The following is a 14,717-nucleotide window of genomic DNA, read 5'->3' as shown; positions in this document are numbered from 1 at the left end:
TTACCAACCCCTGCTGTAGGCTGTAATATATGTTATCCTTTTACTTATTCTAGTTATTGAAAGAGTCCAGTATGTTGTAATAATGTATTAGACGCCAATCCTGAATATAGAGTATATGAACGTGTCTTCCTAACTTTCTACCCTTGTCTCTCTGTAGTTACTGGGACCCTGGTCCCCGGGCGGACCCCTTTGAGGACCTGCGCTACATCTGGGGTGGTTTCTCCTACCTGCAGGACGTTATTGAACAGGGCATCATCAGGGCGGTGACGGGCAGTAAAGAGAAGACTGGAGTTTACATCCAACAGATGCCTTACCCCTGCTACGTAGACGATATGTAAGTAGCGTTGTGGAGACTTGGAGAGGCACTGTTTTGTTTCGCCAGGAGGAAATATTGTAGTGTATATGTGTATAACACAATATAAAATCATGCCATAGCACAGCATTGCACAGCAGAGCAGAGCACAGGATAACACAGCAGAGCACAGCAGAGCATAGGACGGCAGAGCAGAGGCAACAAGCTCCGATTAGTTGTTAACACTGCCTGCAAAAGTACGGTGTATCTTTAATCATTTTCCTGATTTCCTGATGTCTCCATGCTCCCTCCTCTCCAGGTTCCTGCGGGTGATGAGTCGCTCCATGCCTCTCTTCATGACCCTGGCCTGGATGTACTCTGTGGCCCTCATCATCAAGGGCGTGGTCTATGAGAAGGAGGCGCGGCTCAAAGAGACCATGAGGATCATGGGATTGGACAATGGCATCCTGTGGCTCAGCTGGTTCATCAGCAGCCTCATCCCCCTGCTCATCTCCGCCTCGCTGCTGGTGGTCATACTCAAGGTGTGTGTGGAAGCAGACACACACACACACGCACGCATGCATGCACAGAACGCACAGAACCCTTACGCAATCACGTACGCACACAATTCACTGTGTTTCATAATCTCATCTGTCTCTTCTCGTCCAATCAGATGGGGAACCTGCTTCCCTACAGCGACCCTTGCGTGGTCTTCCTGTTCCTGGCTTCCTTTGCTGTGGTAACCATCATGCAGTGCTTCCTCATCAGTACCATCTTCTCCCGTGCCAACCTGGCGGCGGCCTGCGGGGGAATCATCTACTTCACCCTCTACCTGCCCTACGTCCTCTGTGTGGCCTGGCAGGACTACGTGGGCTTCGGGGCTAAAGTCATTGTGGTGAGTTCAGATCGCTAATACACTCTTTTGTTGTCATGGTAATGTTGGAATGTGGATTGTAATGGAGGTGGGTTTGTGAAACGCTCTCACGTGATGACGAGCTACCTTGCCCGAGACCTGAAGACTGTTCGAATCCATTTTTTCCCCGCATTTTTGTTTGTTCTTTGTCATGAACATAGTCCTCTTTTCTAACTTGTATTCTATTCTCCCGTCTTTCTCCAGAGCCTGTTGTCCCCGGTGGCGTTTGGGTTCGGCTGTGAGTACTTTGCCCTGTTTGAGGAGCAGGGAGTGGGTATCCAGTGGTCCAACCTGTTGTCCAGCCCCTTGGAAGAGGACAGCTACTCCCTCACCACCTCCATCTGTCTCATGCTGTTTGACTCCTTCCTCTACGGGGTCATGACCTGGTACATCGAGGCTGTCTTCCCTGGTAAGCACCAGCCAGAGGAAGTCATGTCATTTGATGAACCTGTATTGTTTTTGAATGTGTTCCCAGGCATACCTACACACATTTTCTTATGTCTACCAACGGTATTAGGCAAATGAAATAGACCAGACAATAATTGTCATATTATGAAACGTCATATTATATTGTACATAAAGGAGTGTGTATTTGTACTCATCATGTATGATGCCTGGTATTCCCGTTTAGGCCAGTATGGGATCCCCAGACCCTGGTATTTCCCCTTCACCAAGTCCTACTGGTGTGGAGAGAAACAAGGGAAGAATATACAAGAAAGAAAGGAAGGAAACGCAGAAGGTAGATTTAAAAAAGAAAACGCCTTACCGCTCTATTGATGGATTTAACACTTAAAAATTTTTTAAAAAATAATTATTGGGTGATTTTGATTTGAGATATTTCAGATGCAAATGTCGCCTTGTTTCGTCCTCAGCTGTGTGCATCGAAGAGGAGCCGTCTCACATCGAGCCTGGTGTTTACATCAAGAACCTAGTGAAGGTGTATAGCCATGGCAACAAGCTGGCTGTAGACGGGTTGACCCTGGGTTTCTACGAGGGGCAGATCACCTCTTTCCTGGGGCACAACGGAGCCGGCAAGACCACCACCATGTAAGGCCTAGGATCAAAGACCTTCATCTCGAGGGGCGTTTCTTTAAAACCTGCATCCAATCCCCTCGATCCCTTACATAACTAGACCAATCATATGCTTCGATCCCGACACCTCCTGTCACATAGCTGTGGCAGGACAGCTTATGGGGTTTATACACCTTTTATCAATCCAGAAATTTTAAACAACTTAATGAATTATTTTGTTTGGATCGTTATTAGTTGGGACAGATACAATTAAAACATTTTGACATGTAGAAAATACAGCAGTCCGATGCAATATGAGTACATAGGAAATGTGTGAAGCTAAACTGTGTTGAGTTAAATTGTGTTAATTGACAGGTATGGTTGTGTGTTCTCCCTGGCTCTGATAGGTCCATCCTGACGGGTCTGTTCCCGCCCACCTCTGGCACCGCCTACATCCTGGGCAAGGACATCCGCTCGGAGCTCAGCGCCATCCGACAGAACCTGGGTGTCTGCCCGCAACACAACGTTCTCTTCAGCATGTAAGTCATCACTACTGTACTATGACTGTAATACATACTCACTGGGGTTGCCAGTTTTAGTACTTCACTAGTTCAAGTAAAACAAAATGACTAGTAGTTCTAACTCAAGTTTTCAAGTTAATTCGCATAATACGATTGTAGCTGTTTGTTTATGACTGGCTGTGTCTGTTTTTTTTCTTCCCTCGTATCTTCCTCCTCTTCCTCCTCCTCTGTCTCAGGCTGACGGTGGAGGAGCACATCTGGTTCTATGCCCGTCTGAAGGGTCTGTCTGAGGAGAAGGTGAAGGCTGAGATGGAGCAGATCGTCAACGACATCGGCCTGCCTCACAAACGCCAGTGTCGTAGCAACACGCTGTCCGGTAAGTGGCTCTCCTTCCTGTCGATATAACAACTATATCAGCTATTGTTAAAAATAGTAGTATTGCTGAGAATAATTGACATTTTGACCCTTAATGATTTCTCGAGTTGACCTTGACGTTTGTTTTTGTCTCAGGGGGCATGCAGAGGAAACTGTCAGTGGCGTTGGCTTTCGTTGGAGGGTCAAAGGTCGTGATCCTGGATGAGCCCACTGCTGGAGTCGACCCCTACGCACGCCGGGGAATTTGGGACCTGCTTCTGAAGTATCGTCCAGGTAACGAACTCTACATAGAATTTTTACTATTTCTCCTGTGCTGTAGGAGTGAGACTGTCATTATGCAAACAATTGCTCTGAAATTGTTTGCATAATGGAAACCCGGCAAATGATTGTGTAAATAGGCTAACGGCTAGCTTTATATCCAATCTAATGTCCTCCTCTTGGTTCTAACACCCTCTCTCTCTCTCCCTCCCCCCTCTCGCTCTCCCTCTCTCTCTATCTCTCGCTCCCCCTCAGGCCGCACCATCATCCTCTCAACTCACCACATGGACGAGGCGGACATCTTGGGCGACCGCATTGCCATCATCTCCCACGGCAAGTTGTGCTGCGTGGGCTCCTCCCTGTTCCTGAAGACCCAGCTGGGGACGGGCTACTACCTGACCCTGGTGAAGAGAGACTTGGACCTGACCCTCAGCTCCTGTAGGAACTCCTCCAGCAGCTCTGTCTCCTACAGCAAGAAGGTGGGCCTCCCTCAGCCGCAACCTCAGGCCCTCACAGTCCTAAAGGTAGATTGAAATGCATCCGGGATGAAGGGACGAAAATGCCCCAGAAAAATGCCCCAGGTAGATTTAAAGACATCACAGTTGTGAGAAATGGCAGAAATGGAAATCTACTCACAGCTAGACTGCTCTGATCTTTTATTCACATAATAACCAAGTTAATCGCCCTGTGCCAGACCAATATATAAATGCACCTTTTGGGCCTTAACTGGTATCTTTTGCTAAAGAGATTTAGTCTGTTAGACTAACGTGTGTTGCTTTTCTATCTGCAGGAGGACAGTGTTTCTGAGAGCAGCTCTGATGCTGGACTGGGTAGTGAACCTGAGAGTGAAGCCACCACTATTGGTAAGTCAGAAAAATGCCTTATGAGCACACCTTCATCCCTATAAGAGGGTCGTTTTATTTTACCCTTTTCAATTTGATCCCAAACAATGATTGATGAATTAAACCCTTTGGTACTTTTTGAAGAACAATATAATGATGCTGACGATAATGATGCTGACGATTGATGATGCTGACGATAATCCTTTTGATCCTTATCCTCCTCTCCCTCGTAGACGTAACCATGATCTCCAATGTGATCTTCAAGCACGTCCCAGCTGCCAGGCTGGTTGAGGACCTGGGCCATGAACTCACCTACGTTCTGCCCTACAAGGCGGCCAAAGGTGGAGCCTTCGTGGAACTCTTCCACGAGATCGACGACCGCCTGTCTGACCTCGGCATCTCCAGCTACGGCATCTCAGACACCACCCTGGAAGAGGTACGACAAATAAACCAAGCAGTTAGATTTTACAATTTTTGTTCAGAAATTTATATTCTATATTCTTATAAGTGAGTTATTGTGGCAGTTGATTATTTGATGAATGTATGTTGACTATGGTTCTTTTATTTTTTTTTAATTATTCACATTTTTTGTAGATTTTCCTGAAAGTAGCAGAGGACAGTGGAGTGGACGTTGCTGAACTTCCCAACTCTGGTGAGACATTATCATACTACCCCATTGAAACCCCTTTACAGCAAATACTTAATTTATTAGTGTTCCATTGCTCATTATTATCCCGCGACTCAACCTCCTCTATGTTGTCTTTCATTCAGATGGCACCATCCCGGCTCGTAGGCACCGCAGACATGCGTTCGGAGACCACCAGAGCTGTCTGAAACCCTTCAACGAGGACGACGCTTTCGACTTCAACGACTCAGAAGGTGACCCAGGCACCATTTATTATCACCCATGAACCATCACTGCTCTCCTCTCACGTTCCATTGGAACGATGCACTCTTCGTTCCGACCGTTAATTCGCAAAAAGGATCTCATCTCATTTTAAAGCATCATATTTGTGTGTTTTGCCCTTGAACACTGTCGTCACTAGTTACCACAGCCACAAAGTCATAAACCCGGACTATTTCTCTTCTTAAAATGTGAATTTAAACCTAACCCTAACCTTAATCACGCAAACAAGCCTTAAGCCTAACCCTAAACTTAAATGAAAAATTCATTTTTTACGATATAGCATTTTTTTACCATATTTTGACTTTGTGGCTGTGGCAACTAGTGGAAACCCCTCGAACACATGAGGCTCATTCCGTTTCTCTTCCTGCCCCAGAATCTCGTGAGACGGACTGGCTGGGAGGCTCGGATGGTAAAGGCTCGTACCAGGTCAAAGGCTGGCGTCTGATTAGACAGCAGTTTGTGGCGTTGATATGGAAACGCTTCCTGTATGCCCGGCGCTCCAGGAAAGGCTTCTTCGCTCAGGTAAACTGGACTTCAGAATTATTTCTTTAGGGCATTACAAATAAAATCAAAGTTGATCAAAGTTGTTAAGTGTTACATTGTAATTCATCATCATTACATGATCTAGCAATGGCACAACAGGTACATTTTTACCTCTCTGCATCTATTGTACTCCGCTAGTTCACGCCGTATTTTTACTGGCATTGTGGGTAATTGCCGTGTTGACCTTGGAACCTCTTCGTTTGGTGGTGAAGTAGATCTTAATCTTCAACTTCAAATATTTGTTCCGGTTGTAAACGGAGCCTTGTCCTGTGTTGGTTTCAGATCGTGCTTCCTGCTGTGTTTGTGTGCATCGCCCTCGTCTTCAGTCTCATCGTCCCTCCGTTTGGAAAGTATCCCAGCCTGGAGCTGGAGCCTGGCATGTATGAAGAACAGTTCACCTTCATCAGGTACGACCAACACTAACTGCATGGAGCAATATTAGTGTCAACCAAATTTTTATTTGTATTCATACATCTTTGAATTTGTAGATGCTTCTCGTGTTCACTCAGTTACTTGAACCGGGGTCAGAAAGCCTGGAAATCAAAGTTCCATGTTCTGTATAGTGTTTCTTACATAGAGGAATGATAGCGACACTTACCTTGAACCTTTCATGAAGTAAATGTAGCTTTTGAGAAACATGAATGTGAATAGAATATTGTGATTGTTACACAAGATGTTATATAAACATTTACAATGAAGGTCAGTCACCCATTGGGTTGTAAGAAGTAGTGCCGTGTCCGTTTCCTTGACGATGGTACGATATTATCTCCTCGCAGCAACGACGCCCCTGAGGATGCAAACACTAACAAGCTGTTGGGTGCCCTGACAAACTACGATGGCTTTGATTCACGCTGTAACTCACCGTAAGTCTGACACCCCCCCCGTACTAACCAAATACAATGAGGCTTAAACTACAGTATCAATATTCACTGATTGTAAAAAAGTTGATAGTTAAGTACTTGTTGCTTTGAAGAATGATTATAACTCTCTCACTCTATCTATCTCGGGCTCTCTCGCTTAACAGTCATGCCCCTTGCAACACGTTGGATGATGAGTGGGTCGTTCCTGAGGTACCGGAGAGTGTGAGGGACATCTTTATGAATGGCAACTGGAGTATGGAAAACCCCTCTCCTCTGTGTGAGTGCAGCTGTGAAGGACGCAAGAAGATGCTACCTGAATGCCCAGCGGGAGCTGGTGGTCTTCCTCCTCCACAGGTACACGCCCATGAGAAAACACACACACACACACACACACACACACACACACACACACACACACACACACACACACACACACACACAGAAAATGCAGACAAAAGTTTAACCTCGTTCTTTCTTTCTCTTCAGGTGAAAATCAGTGACAAAGGTACCCTGCAAAATCTGACTGGCAGAAATATCTCAGATTACCTGGTCAAAACCTATGCTCAGATTATCGGGAAAAGGTATAATTTATTGTTTTGTTTTATTTAAAATGTTAATATTTTTTTTTTGTGCTCCATTTTATATAAATGAAAGGAGGTGGAACATTATTTTAATTCTGTACATGTTGTCTTTTCACAGTTTGAAGAACAAAATCTCGGTCAATGAATTCAGGTAAACTGGCAGGTGTCAATCTCTCAATGCTAAATACACTGTAGGTCTTTAGAGCACGCCATTGGCATCAGTAGTGGTCTGAGAACGTTCTGTACCACGTTATTCAATAATATGCAAATGTATCTTTTTTTATGCAGATATGGCGGATTCTCATTGGGCGCTAGGAACACTCAGCTCCTCCCACCAGGTGATGATATTGATCAGGCCATCTCTGAGATCAGACGACGCTTCCACCTGGAAAGGGTAAGCCTTACCATTTACATACTTAATATTCCATACACTTACCCTGGAACAATGCCACTGTAATGTACTGTACAGTATTACCAACATAGAAATAGAATGACTAGAATGGAAGTCCAGGTTCTGTTATGCATGGACCGGAGGCCATATTGAGTGTACTCATGAGTGTTCCACTCAAATGATCATGGTCTGTGGGGCTTTGTCCCTTCTAACAATTATATTTCAATGATTACCAATGCTTGCTATTTGTATAAATGTTGGCATTTAATAATGTTAGGGTTTAGCTTGCGTGCTAAACTGGGTTTTGTGGTCTTTCTCTGTATAGGGGACTGCTGCTGACCGTTTCCTCGCCAGCTTATCCAGTTTTATCCAGGGACTGGACACTAAGAACAACGTCAAGGTTAGTTTACTGCTTTGGTGTACATTTTCCACACTCTTTTCCGTTTGGGACAGTAAATGTCACAATACACTTTTCGCCTCATTCCACTTCAGGTCTTTTGTTGCACAATTTTGATTGCAAGTTGAGCGTCGTGCCCCTTGTACTGTAGGAACATTGTTTCAGACCCAACACAGTAGATTTCCATGCTTACACAGCAAAAAGGGTTTTAAAATATCTACGACAGCACTTTGACCTTAATAAGCAGGTTCAGACCAACGGAAATGCCATGACTAGGGAATGAGACTTGGGATACAAAGAGGAAATGCTCACATTGTTTTTCAGGGAACTTGAACGGTGTTGATTATATCCAGACCAAAGACCTTTTGTTCTAGAACCAAAAGTCACTCATCATCACTTCCGTTATTCTACCAAGAACCGGAAGATGAGGCCTTTAGGTGTGTGCTTAGTCAGTTTCCGCATTTATTGCTTCCGCCATTTTAAGACCTTACAAACACACTTCATTCTTCCTCTGTTTTAATAGCTCCTCCCACCTAACCTATGTCCTGTAACCTTTGACCCCATCCAGATCTGGTTCAACAACAAGGGGTGGCACAGCATCGGTTCTTTCCTGAACGTGATGAACAACGGAATCCTGCGCGCCAGCCTGCCCGCCGGCCAGGATCCCAGGGAGTATGGCATCCGTGCCTTCAACCACCCACTCAACCTCACCAAGGAGCAGCTGTCCCAGGTCGCACTGTAAGTACCTAGCTGACAACTCAAATTCTTCCACAAAATAACTTTCTCATCTATCAATGATATGGATTGGAAGAAATATACAGTATTACAATGCACCTCCTTTTAGTAATTGAAAGGTCGCTAGTTCGAATCCCCGAGCCGACAAGGTCAAACGTCTGTTGAGCAAGGCACATAATCCTAATCGCTCAATGGGGGGTGAATCAGAGGGAGTTGGGATACGCAAAAAACACATTTCCAAATCACACATGCATGTAATACACACTTGTACATGTGTATGAAATAGGACAAATATAAGTACCAACCTAATTACTATTTATTTCTTATAAAAAAAAGCATGGCAACACTTTACTTAAAGCATCCAGGCATAATGCTTTCTAACTTGTTCTACGTAGGACTCAGAACCATCTTTTCCCTCTGCATGCTCCCTCCAGGATGACCACCTCCGTGGACGTGCTGGTGTCCATCTGCGTGATCTTCGCCATGTCTTTCGTCCCGGCCAGCTTCGTAGTCTTCCTCATTCAGGAGAGAGTCAACAAGGCCAAGCACATGCAGTTCATCAGTGGCGTGCAGCCCTTCCTCTATTGGCTGTCCAACTTCATCTGGGACATGGTAAGGCTTCTCATCTCATCCTGCACTCTTAGAACCCTTAAAGGTTCGAGATTGTCTTTTCCATCAAGAACCTTTAAGGGTTCTTCGGCTGTCCCCATAGGAAAACCATTTTGGTTCCATGTAGAACCTTTTTTGGGATCCATGTAGACCCCTTTCCACAGAGGGTTGTACATGGAACCCAAAATGTTTATACCTAGAACAGTGGAGTCTGCTGTGTGGAGAACGGCTCATAATAATGTCTGGAAGGGAGTCAATGGAATGGTATCAACCACATCAAAGACGTTGTTTCCAGATTTTTGATACCATTCCATTCCAGACGTTATTATGAGCCATCCTCCCCTCAGCAGACTCCACTGACCTAGAACCAAAAAGGGTTCTACCTGGAACCAAAAAGGCTTCTCCTATGGGGACAGCCAGAGAACCTTTTTTTCTAAGAGTGTAGAGAGGTCAGTGTGGATATACAGTATACCATATATATTATACCACACACACACACACACACACACCTTTTTAGATGTAATTTGAAGGCAGCATAATGTGAAGACCGTACAAGTGACGTGTAGACTTTCTCTAACTGTATATTAGAATTTTATAAAAATACAAATGCCTTGAGACACCATGGAAATGACAAACACAAAATGTTCTGTTGTTTTAAGTCAACTCATTGGAATAGCTCTGTATTTGGACTGTATGCAGCAGGTTCTTCACCTTGAAATGGTATGTGACTGTATGAGAAAGTTCTGAATGTCCTGGCCTCTTCCTGTATGTTCCAGTGTAACTACATCGTCCCTGCTACTCTGGTCATTATCATCTTCATCTGTTTCCAACAAGACGCCTACGTCTCCTCCACCAACCTGCCTGTACTGGCCCTGCTGCTGCTGTTCTATGGGTGAGGGGACACACACACAGAAAACACGTGGTGGCAGACCAGGGGTTTGGGTCAAAACGTTTACACAGATCAGACACGGACAGAGTAGGATTAGCTCAGTTTCAAAGGTGTTTATTCAAATAATAGTTCAAAAGAAAAGACTAGGTCTCCCCTATGAGACCCTCTCCGGGATACCGTCTTCTGGGCTCCGGGTCTTGCTGTATCCTGTGGGGATCAAAAACTGACCTCACTCCTGTTACCTCTGCAACCGTCCCCATCTGTATGGGAATCCTTTCTTCCCCCCCACTCTCCCTGTGTGCTGCCCTTCTGGCACATTTATGGGACTTGTACAACTGGTGAGCAATCAGCCCTTGATTACTCACCAACTCCCAATTAGTCCTGACCAGAGAGTCCGTCGAGACCTGGCACGTCCAGCAGATAGAGCCATCGCCTCATGATGTATACTCCGTCTGTCACCAGGCCTCGACGAGTCTCCCCCTGGTGGCTGACCTGCTGTACGCCACAACGTGCATGCACACACACGCACTGCCTTCGACGCACACAATATGTCACACACAAACTACCTCACTCACACACCATATGTCCTAGCGATGCAAGGCTATGTCTATATAAGACTGGGAGTTATAATGTACATGTTCTAACTTCCTTTTGATGTCTTTTCCTAGGTGGTCCATCACGCCCCTGATGTACCCCGCGTCCTTCTTCTTTAAAATCCCCAGCACGGCCTACGTGGTGCTCACCTCCGTCAACATCCTCATCGGCATCAACGGCAGCGTCTCCACCTTTGTCCTCGAGCTCTTCGGCAGCAACGTGCGTACAACAAGACTTCATAGGGCTTCATAGGGCTTCATTGGGACTTCATAGGGACTTCATAGGGACTTAATGAGACTTCATAGAACTTATGAAAGTCATTAGGTGGACCAATACTGCAGACATGAAAGATCCCTGTAGAAATGCTTTTAATCAGTGTGACATACTGTTACAATTCGGCCCTTATTTAATTACAACATTTTAAAGTGAATTGAATTAAATTGGGACTTTATAAACAAATGTAATAGTTTGACTGATTGATTGTGTGTTGTTCTACTATGTGACAACAGGAGATCGGAGGGATCAACGACATCCTGAAGAACGTGTTCCTGATCTTCCCTCACTTCTGTCTGGGCCGAGGCCTCATCGACATGGTGAAGAACCAGGCCATGGCCGACGCTCTGGAGAGGTTTGGTAAGTAGGCTCAGGTCATAGGTCGTTATTACTTTAGGACAAAAAAAGTCATGTCAATGAATGAAGTTTGTGATTTAATGTTTTAAAAAAAAAATGTATTGTAAATTTGTCAGTGCTGTGCTTCTGTTTCTTGACAATCAATCGTTCCTTGCATTGGTTCTAGGTGAGAACCGGTTCCGTTCCCCTCTGGCGTGGGACATGGTGGGCAAGAACCTGTTCGCCATGGCTGTGCAGGGCGTGGTCTTCTTCACTATCACCGTGCTCATCCAATACCGCTTCTGTATCAAGGCCAGGTAGGCGTGGCCTCACATTTCATTGGACAGATTCATCAGATTAGACTCTTTTGTTGTGTCCTTTATCCACTTTCTATTTAAAAATTAATACATATCGAAACAGTCAAGTCAGTAAAACATTTTGTATTCATAATGATCTGCTGTAAATATTCTCCTTGATCTAATTGGTTGTCTCAGATCTATGAGCACCGACCAGAAACCTATTGGTGAAGAAGATGAAGACGTGGCCAGAGAGAGGCAAAGGATTCTGGGAGGAGGGGGACAGTCTGACATTCTGGAACTCAAGCAGCTGACCAAGGTGTACAATAGAAAACAGAAACCAGCAGTGGATCGTCTTTGTGTGGGAATTCCTCCAGGAGAGGTGAGCTGGCTCTGCTACCACTGTACAGCATAGATAGGGACGTGCGTTTCCCACATGACCTCACCTGGCCATTAGCCTCCATTAGATTAGTTTTCCTGGTCACATGACCTCACCTGATCATTAGTCTACAATAGACTAGCTTTACCGGTCAGGTCAGATGGTCAGGAGAAGTTGCTGGCCCTACCCATAGATTCTCCCCTTTCCATATCCTGTTGGTGGTTCAGTCCAGTGAAACTCTTCTCTCCTCTCTCTCTCTCTCTCTCTCTCCAGTGTTTTGGTCTGCTTGGAGTCAACGGAGCAGGAAAGACGAGCACCTTCAAGATGCTGACTGGAGACTCAATAGTCACGAGTGGAGAAGCTTACCTGGCGGGAAAGAGGTGAGAGGGAGAGTAAAGAATATTAAACAAGCTGAACAAATTGTTATTCCGGGATCTATACAGTATACAGGTACCGTATATCTTAATGGTTAAATGCATTATTGATTACAGACCTCGTTCACACTGAAGCTTCCATAACCGCTGTATATCGCGATAGTCTTGAAATAGCCTTACAACGGTCTTGAAATATGCACTGTGAACGGGGTCTTAAATTGTTTGGAGATGTGTGCTGTTGTGACTGACAGTGTGCGTTCTCTGTGTGGTCTGTCAGTGTGTTGACGGAGATCAACGAGGTGCACCAGAACATGGGCTACTGCCCTCAGTTTGATGCTATCAACGACCTGCTGACTGGCAGGGAGCACCTGGAGTTCTACGCCATCCTGAGGGGGGTTCCCGAGAAGGAAGTGTGTGAGGTGAGTTATCCTCTTGACAAAAAATACAATAAAAAACATTCTTACAACCGTGACATTTTGTGCCCTGTTAAAGGACAGGTAACATGTCATGCTCCTTATTTGGAGACCTTGTCTCTGCCCTTTTGTTGGTCCATTTTAAGGGCAGGTAATTGTTTTAAGGACATGTTTTTGTTGTTTTAAGGACGGGTTGTTGTTTTAAGGACAGGTTGTTGTTTTAAGGACGGGTTGTTGTTTTAAGGACGGGTTGTTGTTTTAAGGACGGGTTGTTGTTTTAAGGACAGGTTGTTGTTTTAAGGACGGGTTGTTGTTTTAAGGACAGGTTGTTGTTTTAAGGACAGGTTGTTGTTTTAAGGACGGGTTGTTGTTTTAAGGACGGGTTGTTGTTTTAAGGACAGGTTGTTGTTTTAAGGACGGGTTGTTGTTTTAAGGACAGGTTGTTGTTTTAAGGACGGGTTGTTGTTTTAAGGACGGGTTGTTGTTTTAAGGACAGGTTGTTGTTTTAAGGACAGATTGTTGTTTTAAGGACAGGTTGTTGTTTTAAGGACAGGTTGTTGTTTTAAGGACGGGTTGTTGTTTTAAGGACAGGTTGTTGTTTTAAGGACATGTTGTTTCGGTTTACTTCCTGAATTGACTGAAGTGAGATGGAATTGACCCCAGCCCTGGTGGGCTATAGCATGTGATCTTGTTATCTTGTTTGTCTAATCATGTCTTTGGCACCTATCTCTCTCTGGTCCAGGTGGCAGAGTGGGGCATCCGTAAACTAGGCCTGATCAAGTATGTGGACAAGGCAGCAGGGAGCTACAGTGGAGGGAACATGAGGAAACTCTCCACGGCCATGGCACTGATCGGTGGTCCACCAGTGGTCTTCCTGGTGAGTAGGCCTACTTTATGAGCCTTTTATCTAAAAAATAATTTGTTCATATACCCAAACGATATGTTATTCAGTCATGGTGCGTTACAGTATATCAATGTGTGTGAACGGGACCAACCTTTCATTCAAGTTCAATACCTATTACAGTATCTAGGACCCAGAGTTTTTCCTGATCCCATCATGGTCAGGGGGAAAAACTTCCAGCCCAACCTATAACCTAGAAACCAGCCTCTCCATTGAGGATGTCAACAATAGACTAGGCACTGGAGGGTGTTGTTTCCTACACCAACTTGTTCCTGGGCCTAGTCTGACCAGGCTCTGGTGTTGTTCTTCTCTGTGACTGACAGGACGAGCCCACCACTGGTATGGACCCCAAGGCCAGACGGGCTCTGTGGAACTGCATTCTCAGTATCGTCAAGGAGGGCCGATCGGTGGTTCTCACCTCGCACAGTATGGAGGAGTGTGAGGCCCTGTGTACGCGGATGGCCATCATGGTCAATGGGAGGTTCCGCTGCTTGGGCAGCGTACAGCACTTAAAGAACAGGTAAGAACAGAGAGAGGGGAGTTACCTACTGTACAGTAGTGAATCACTACATTGGTGAAGAAGCATGGTGGCCATTTTGGATCAACATTGAGCTAACGCTAATCATCCCTTTGCGTTTCTTCATTCAGATTTGGGGATGGCTACACCATCATCCTCCGGGTGGCAGGACCTGACCCGGACCTGAGGCCGGTGATGGAGTTCATTGAGAAGGAGCTTCCAGGCAGCACTCTGAAGGAGAAGCACAGGAACATGCTGCAGTATCAGCTGTCCTCTTCCAAAACCTCCCTGGCACGCATCTTCAGCATCCTGGCCAAGAACAAGGAGTGGCTGCACATTGAGGACTACTCCGTTTCCCAGACAACACTAGACCAAGTAAGAGCTGGGCTGGTTGAAAATGTTGTCGGCCATTTTGATTATCATAGCAATTCTTCTTCTTTTTATTAAAATTGAAATAAAGTTGTTTTTCGAGGGGGTCTTGTATAGGTTTAGATGAAATGAGTGTTTCGT

The 14,717-nt window shown here is 45.2% G+C and overlaps 1 protein-coding gene across 5 annotated transcripts in view; it reads left to right on the top strand.

Annotated features, from left to right (window-relative positions):
• Positions 1-14,717, top strand: part of LOC106609880 (phospholipid-transporting ATPase ABCA1) — a 36,638-nt gene that overhangs the window by 19,362 nt on the left and 2,559 nt on the right. For 2 of the 5 annotated variants that reach the window (XM_014208904.2, XM_045722702.1), the window contains exons 14-47: positions 158-334; positions 612-834; positions 966-1,187; positions 1,410-1,614; positions 1,837-1,944; positions 2,078-2,252; positions 2,624-2,755; positions 2,974-3,113; positions 3,248-3,385; positions 3,626-3,894; positions 4,161-4,233; positions 4,446-4,648; positions 4,807-4,864; positions 4,984-5,100; positions 5,493-5,641; positions 5,945-6,069; positions 6,439-6,525; positions 6,687-6,876; positions 7,009-7,103; positions 7,222-7,254; positions 7,392-7,497; positions 7,820-7,894; positions 8,460-8,629; positions 9,061-9,238; positions 10,012-10,127; positions 10,793-10,937; positions 11,228-11,351; positions 11,515-11,644; positions 11,822-12,005; positions 12,276-12,382; positions 12,654-12,795; positions 13,532-13,666; positions 14,014-14,210; positions 14,339-14,582. In XM_014208904.2, coding sequence (XP_014064379.1) covers positions 158-334; positions 612-834; positions 966-1,187; positions 1,410-1,614; positions 1,837-1,944; positions 2,078-2,252; positions 2,624-2,755; positions 2,974-3,113; positions 3,248-3,385; positions 3,626-3,894; positions 4,161-4,233; positions 4,446-4,648; positions 4,807-4,864; positions 4,984-5,100; positions 5,493-5,641; positions 5,945-6,069; positions 6,439-6,525; positions 6,687-6,876; positions 7,009-7,103; positions 7,222-7,254; positions 7,392-7,497; positions 7,820-7,894; positions 8,460-8,629; positions 9,061-9,238; positions 10,012-10,127; positions 10,793-10,937; positions 11,228-11,351; positions 11,515-11,644; positions 11,822-12,005; positions 12,276-12,382; positions 12,654-12,795; positions 13,532-13,666; positions 14,014-14,210; positions 14,339-14,582 — 4,972 coding nt within the window. The remainder of the gene's footprint in view (positions 1-157; positions 335-611; positions 835-965; positions 1,188-1,409; positions 1,615-1,836; positions 1,945-2,077; positions 2,253-2,623; positions 2,756-2,973; positions 3,114-3,247; positions 3,386-3,625; positions 3,895-4,160; positions 4,234-4,445; positions 4,649-4,806; positions 4,865-4,983; positions 5,101-5,492; positions 5,642-5,944; positions 6,070-6,438; positions 6,526-6,686; positions 6,877-7,008; positions 7,104-7,221; positions 7,255-7,391; positions 7,498-7,819; positions 7,895-8,459; positions 8,630-9,060; positions 9,239-10,011; positions 10,128-10,792; positions 10,938-11,227; positions 11,352-11,514; positions 11,645-11,821; positions 12,006-12,275; positions 12,383-12,653; positions 12,796-13,531; positions 13,667-14,013; positions 14,211-14,338; positions 14,583-14,717) is intronic. The other 3 variants (XM_045722703.1, XM_014208906.2, XM_014208905.2) reach the window with 3 other exon arrangements.

The sequence above is a fragment of the Salmo salar genome, chromosome ssa08 (genome assembly GCF_905237065.1).
Source record: "Salmo salar chromosome ssa08, Ssal_v3.1, whole genome shotgun sequence".
NCBI lineage: Eukaryota > Metazoa > Chordata > Actinopteri > Salmoniformes > Salmonidae > Salmo > Salmo salar.
The sequence above is the reverse complement of the archived record's forward strand: the minus strand, read 5'-3'. Positions and strand labels throughout refer to the sequence as shown.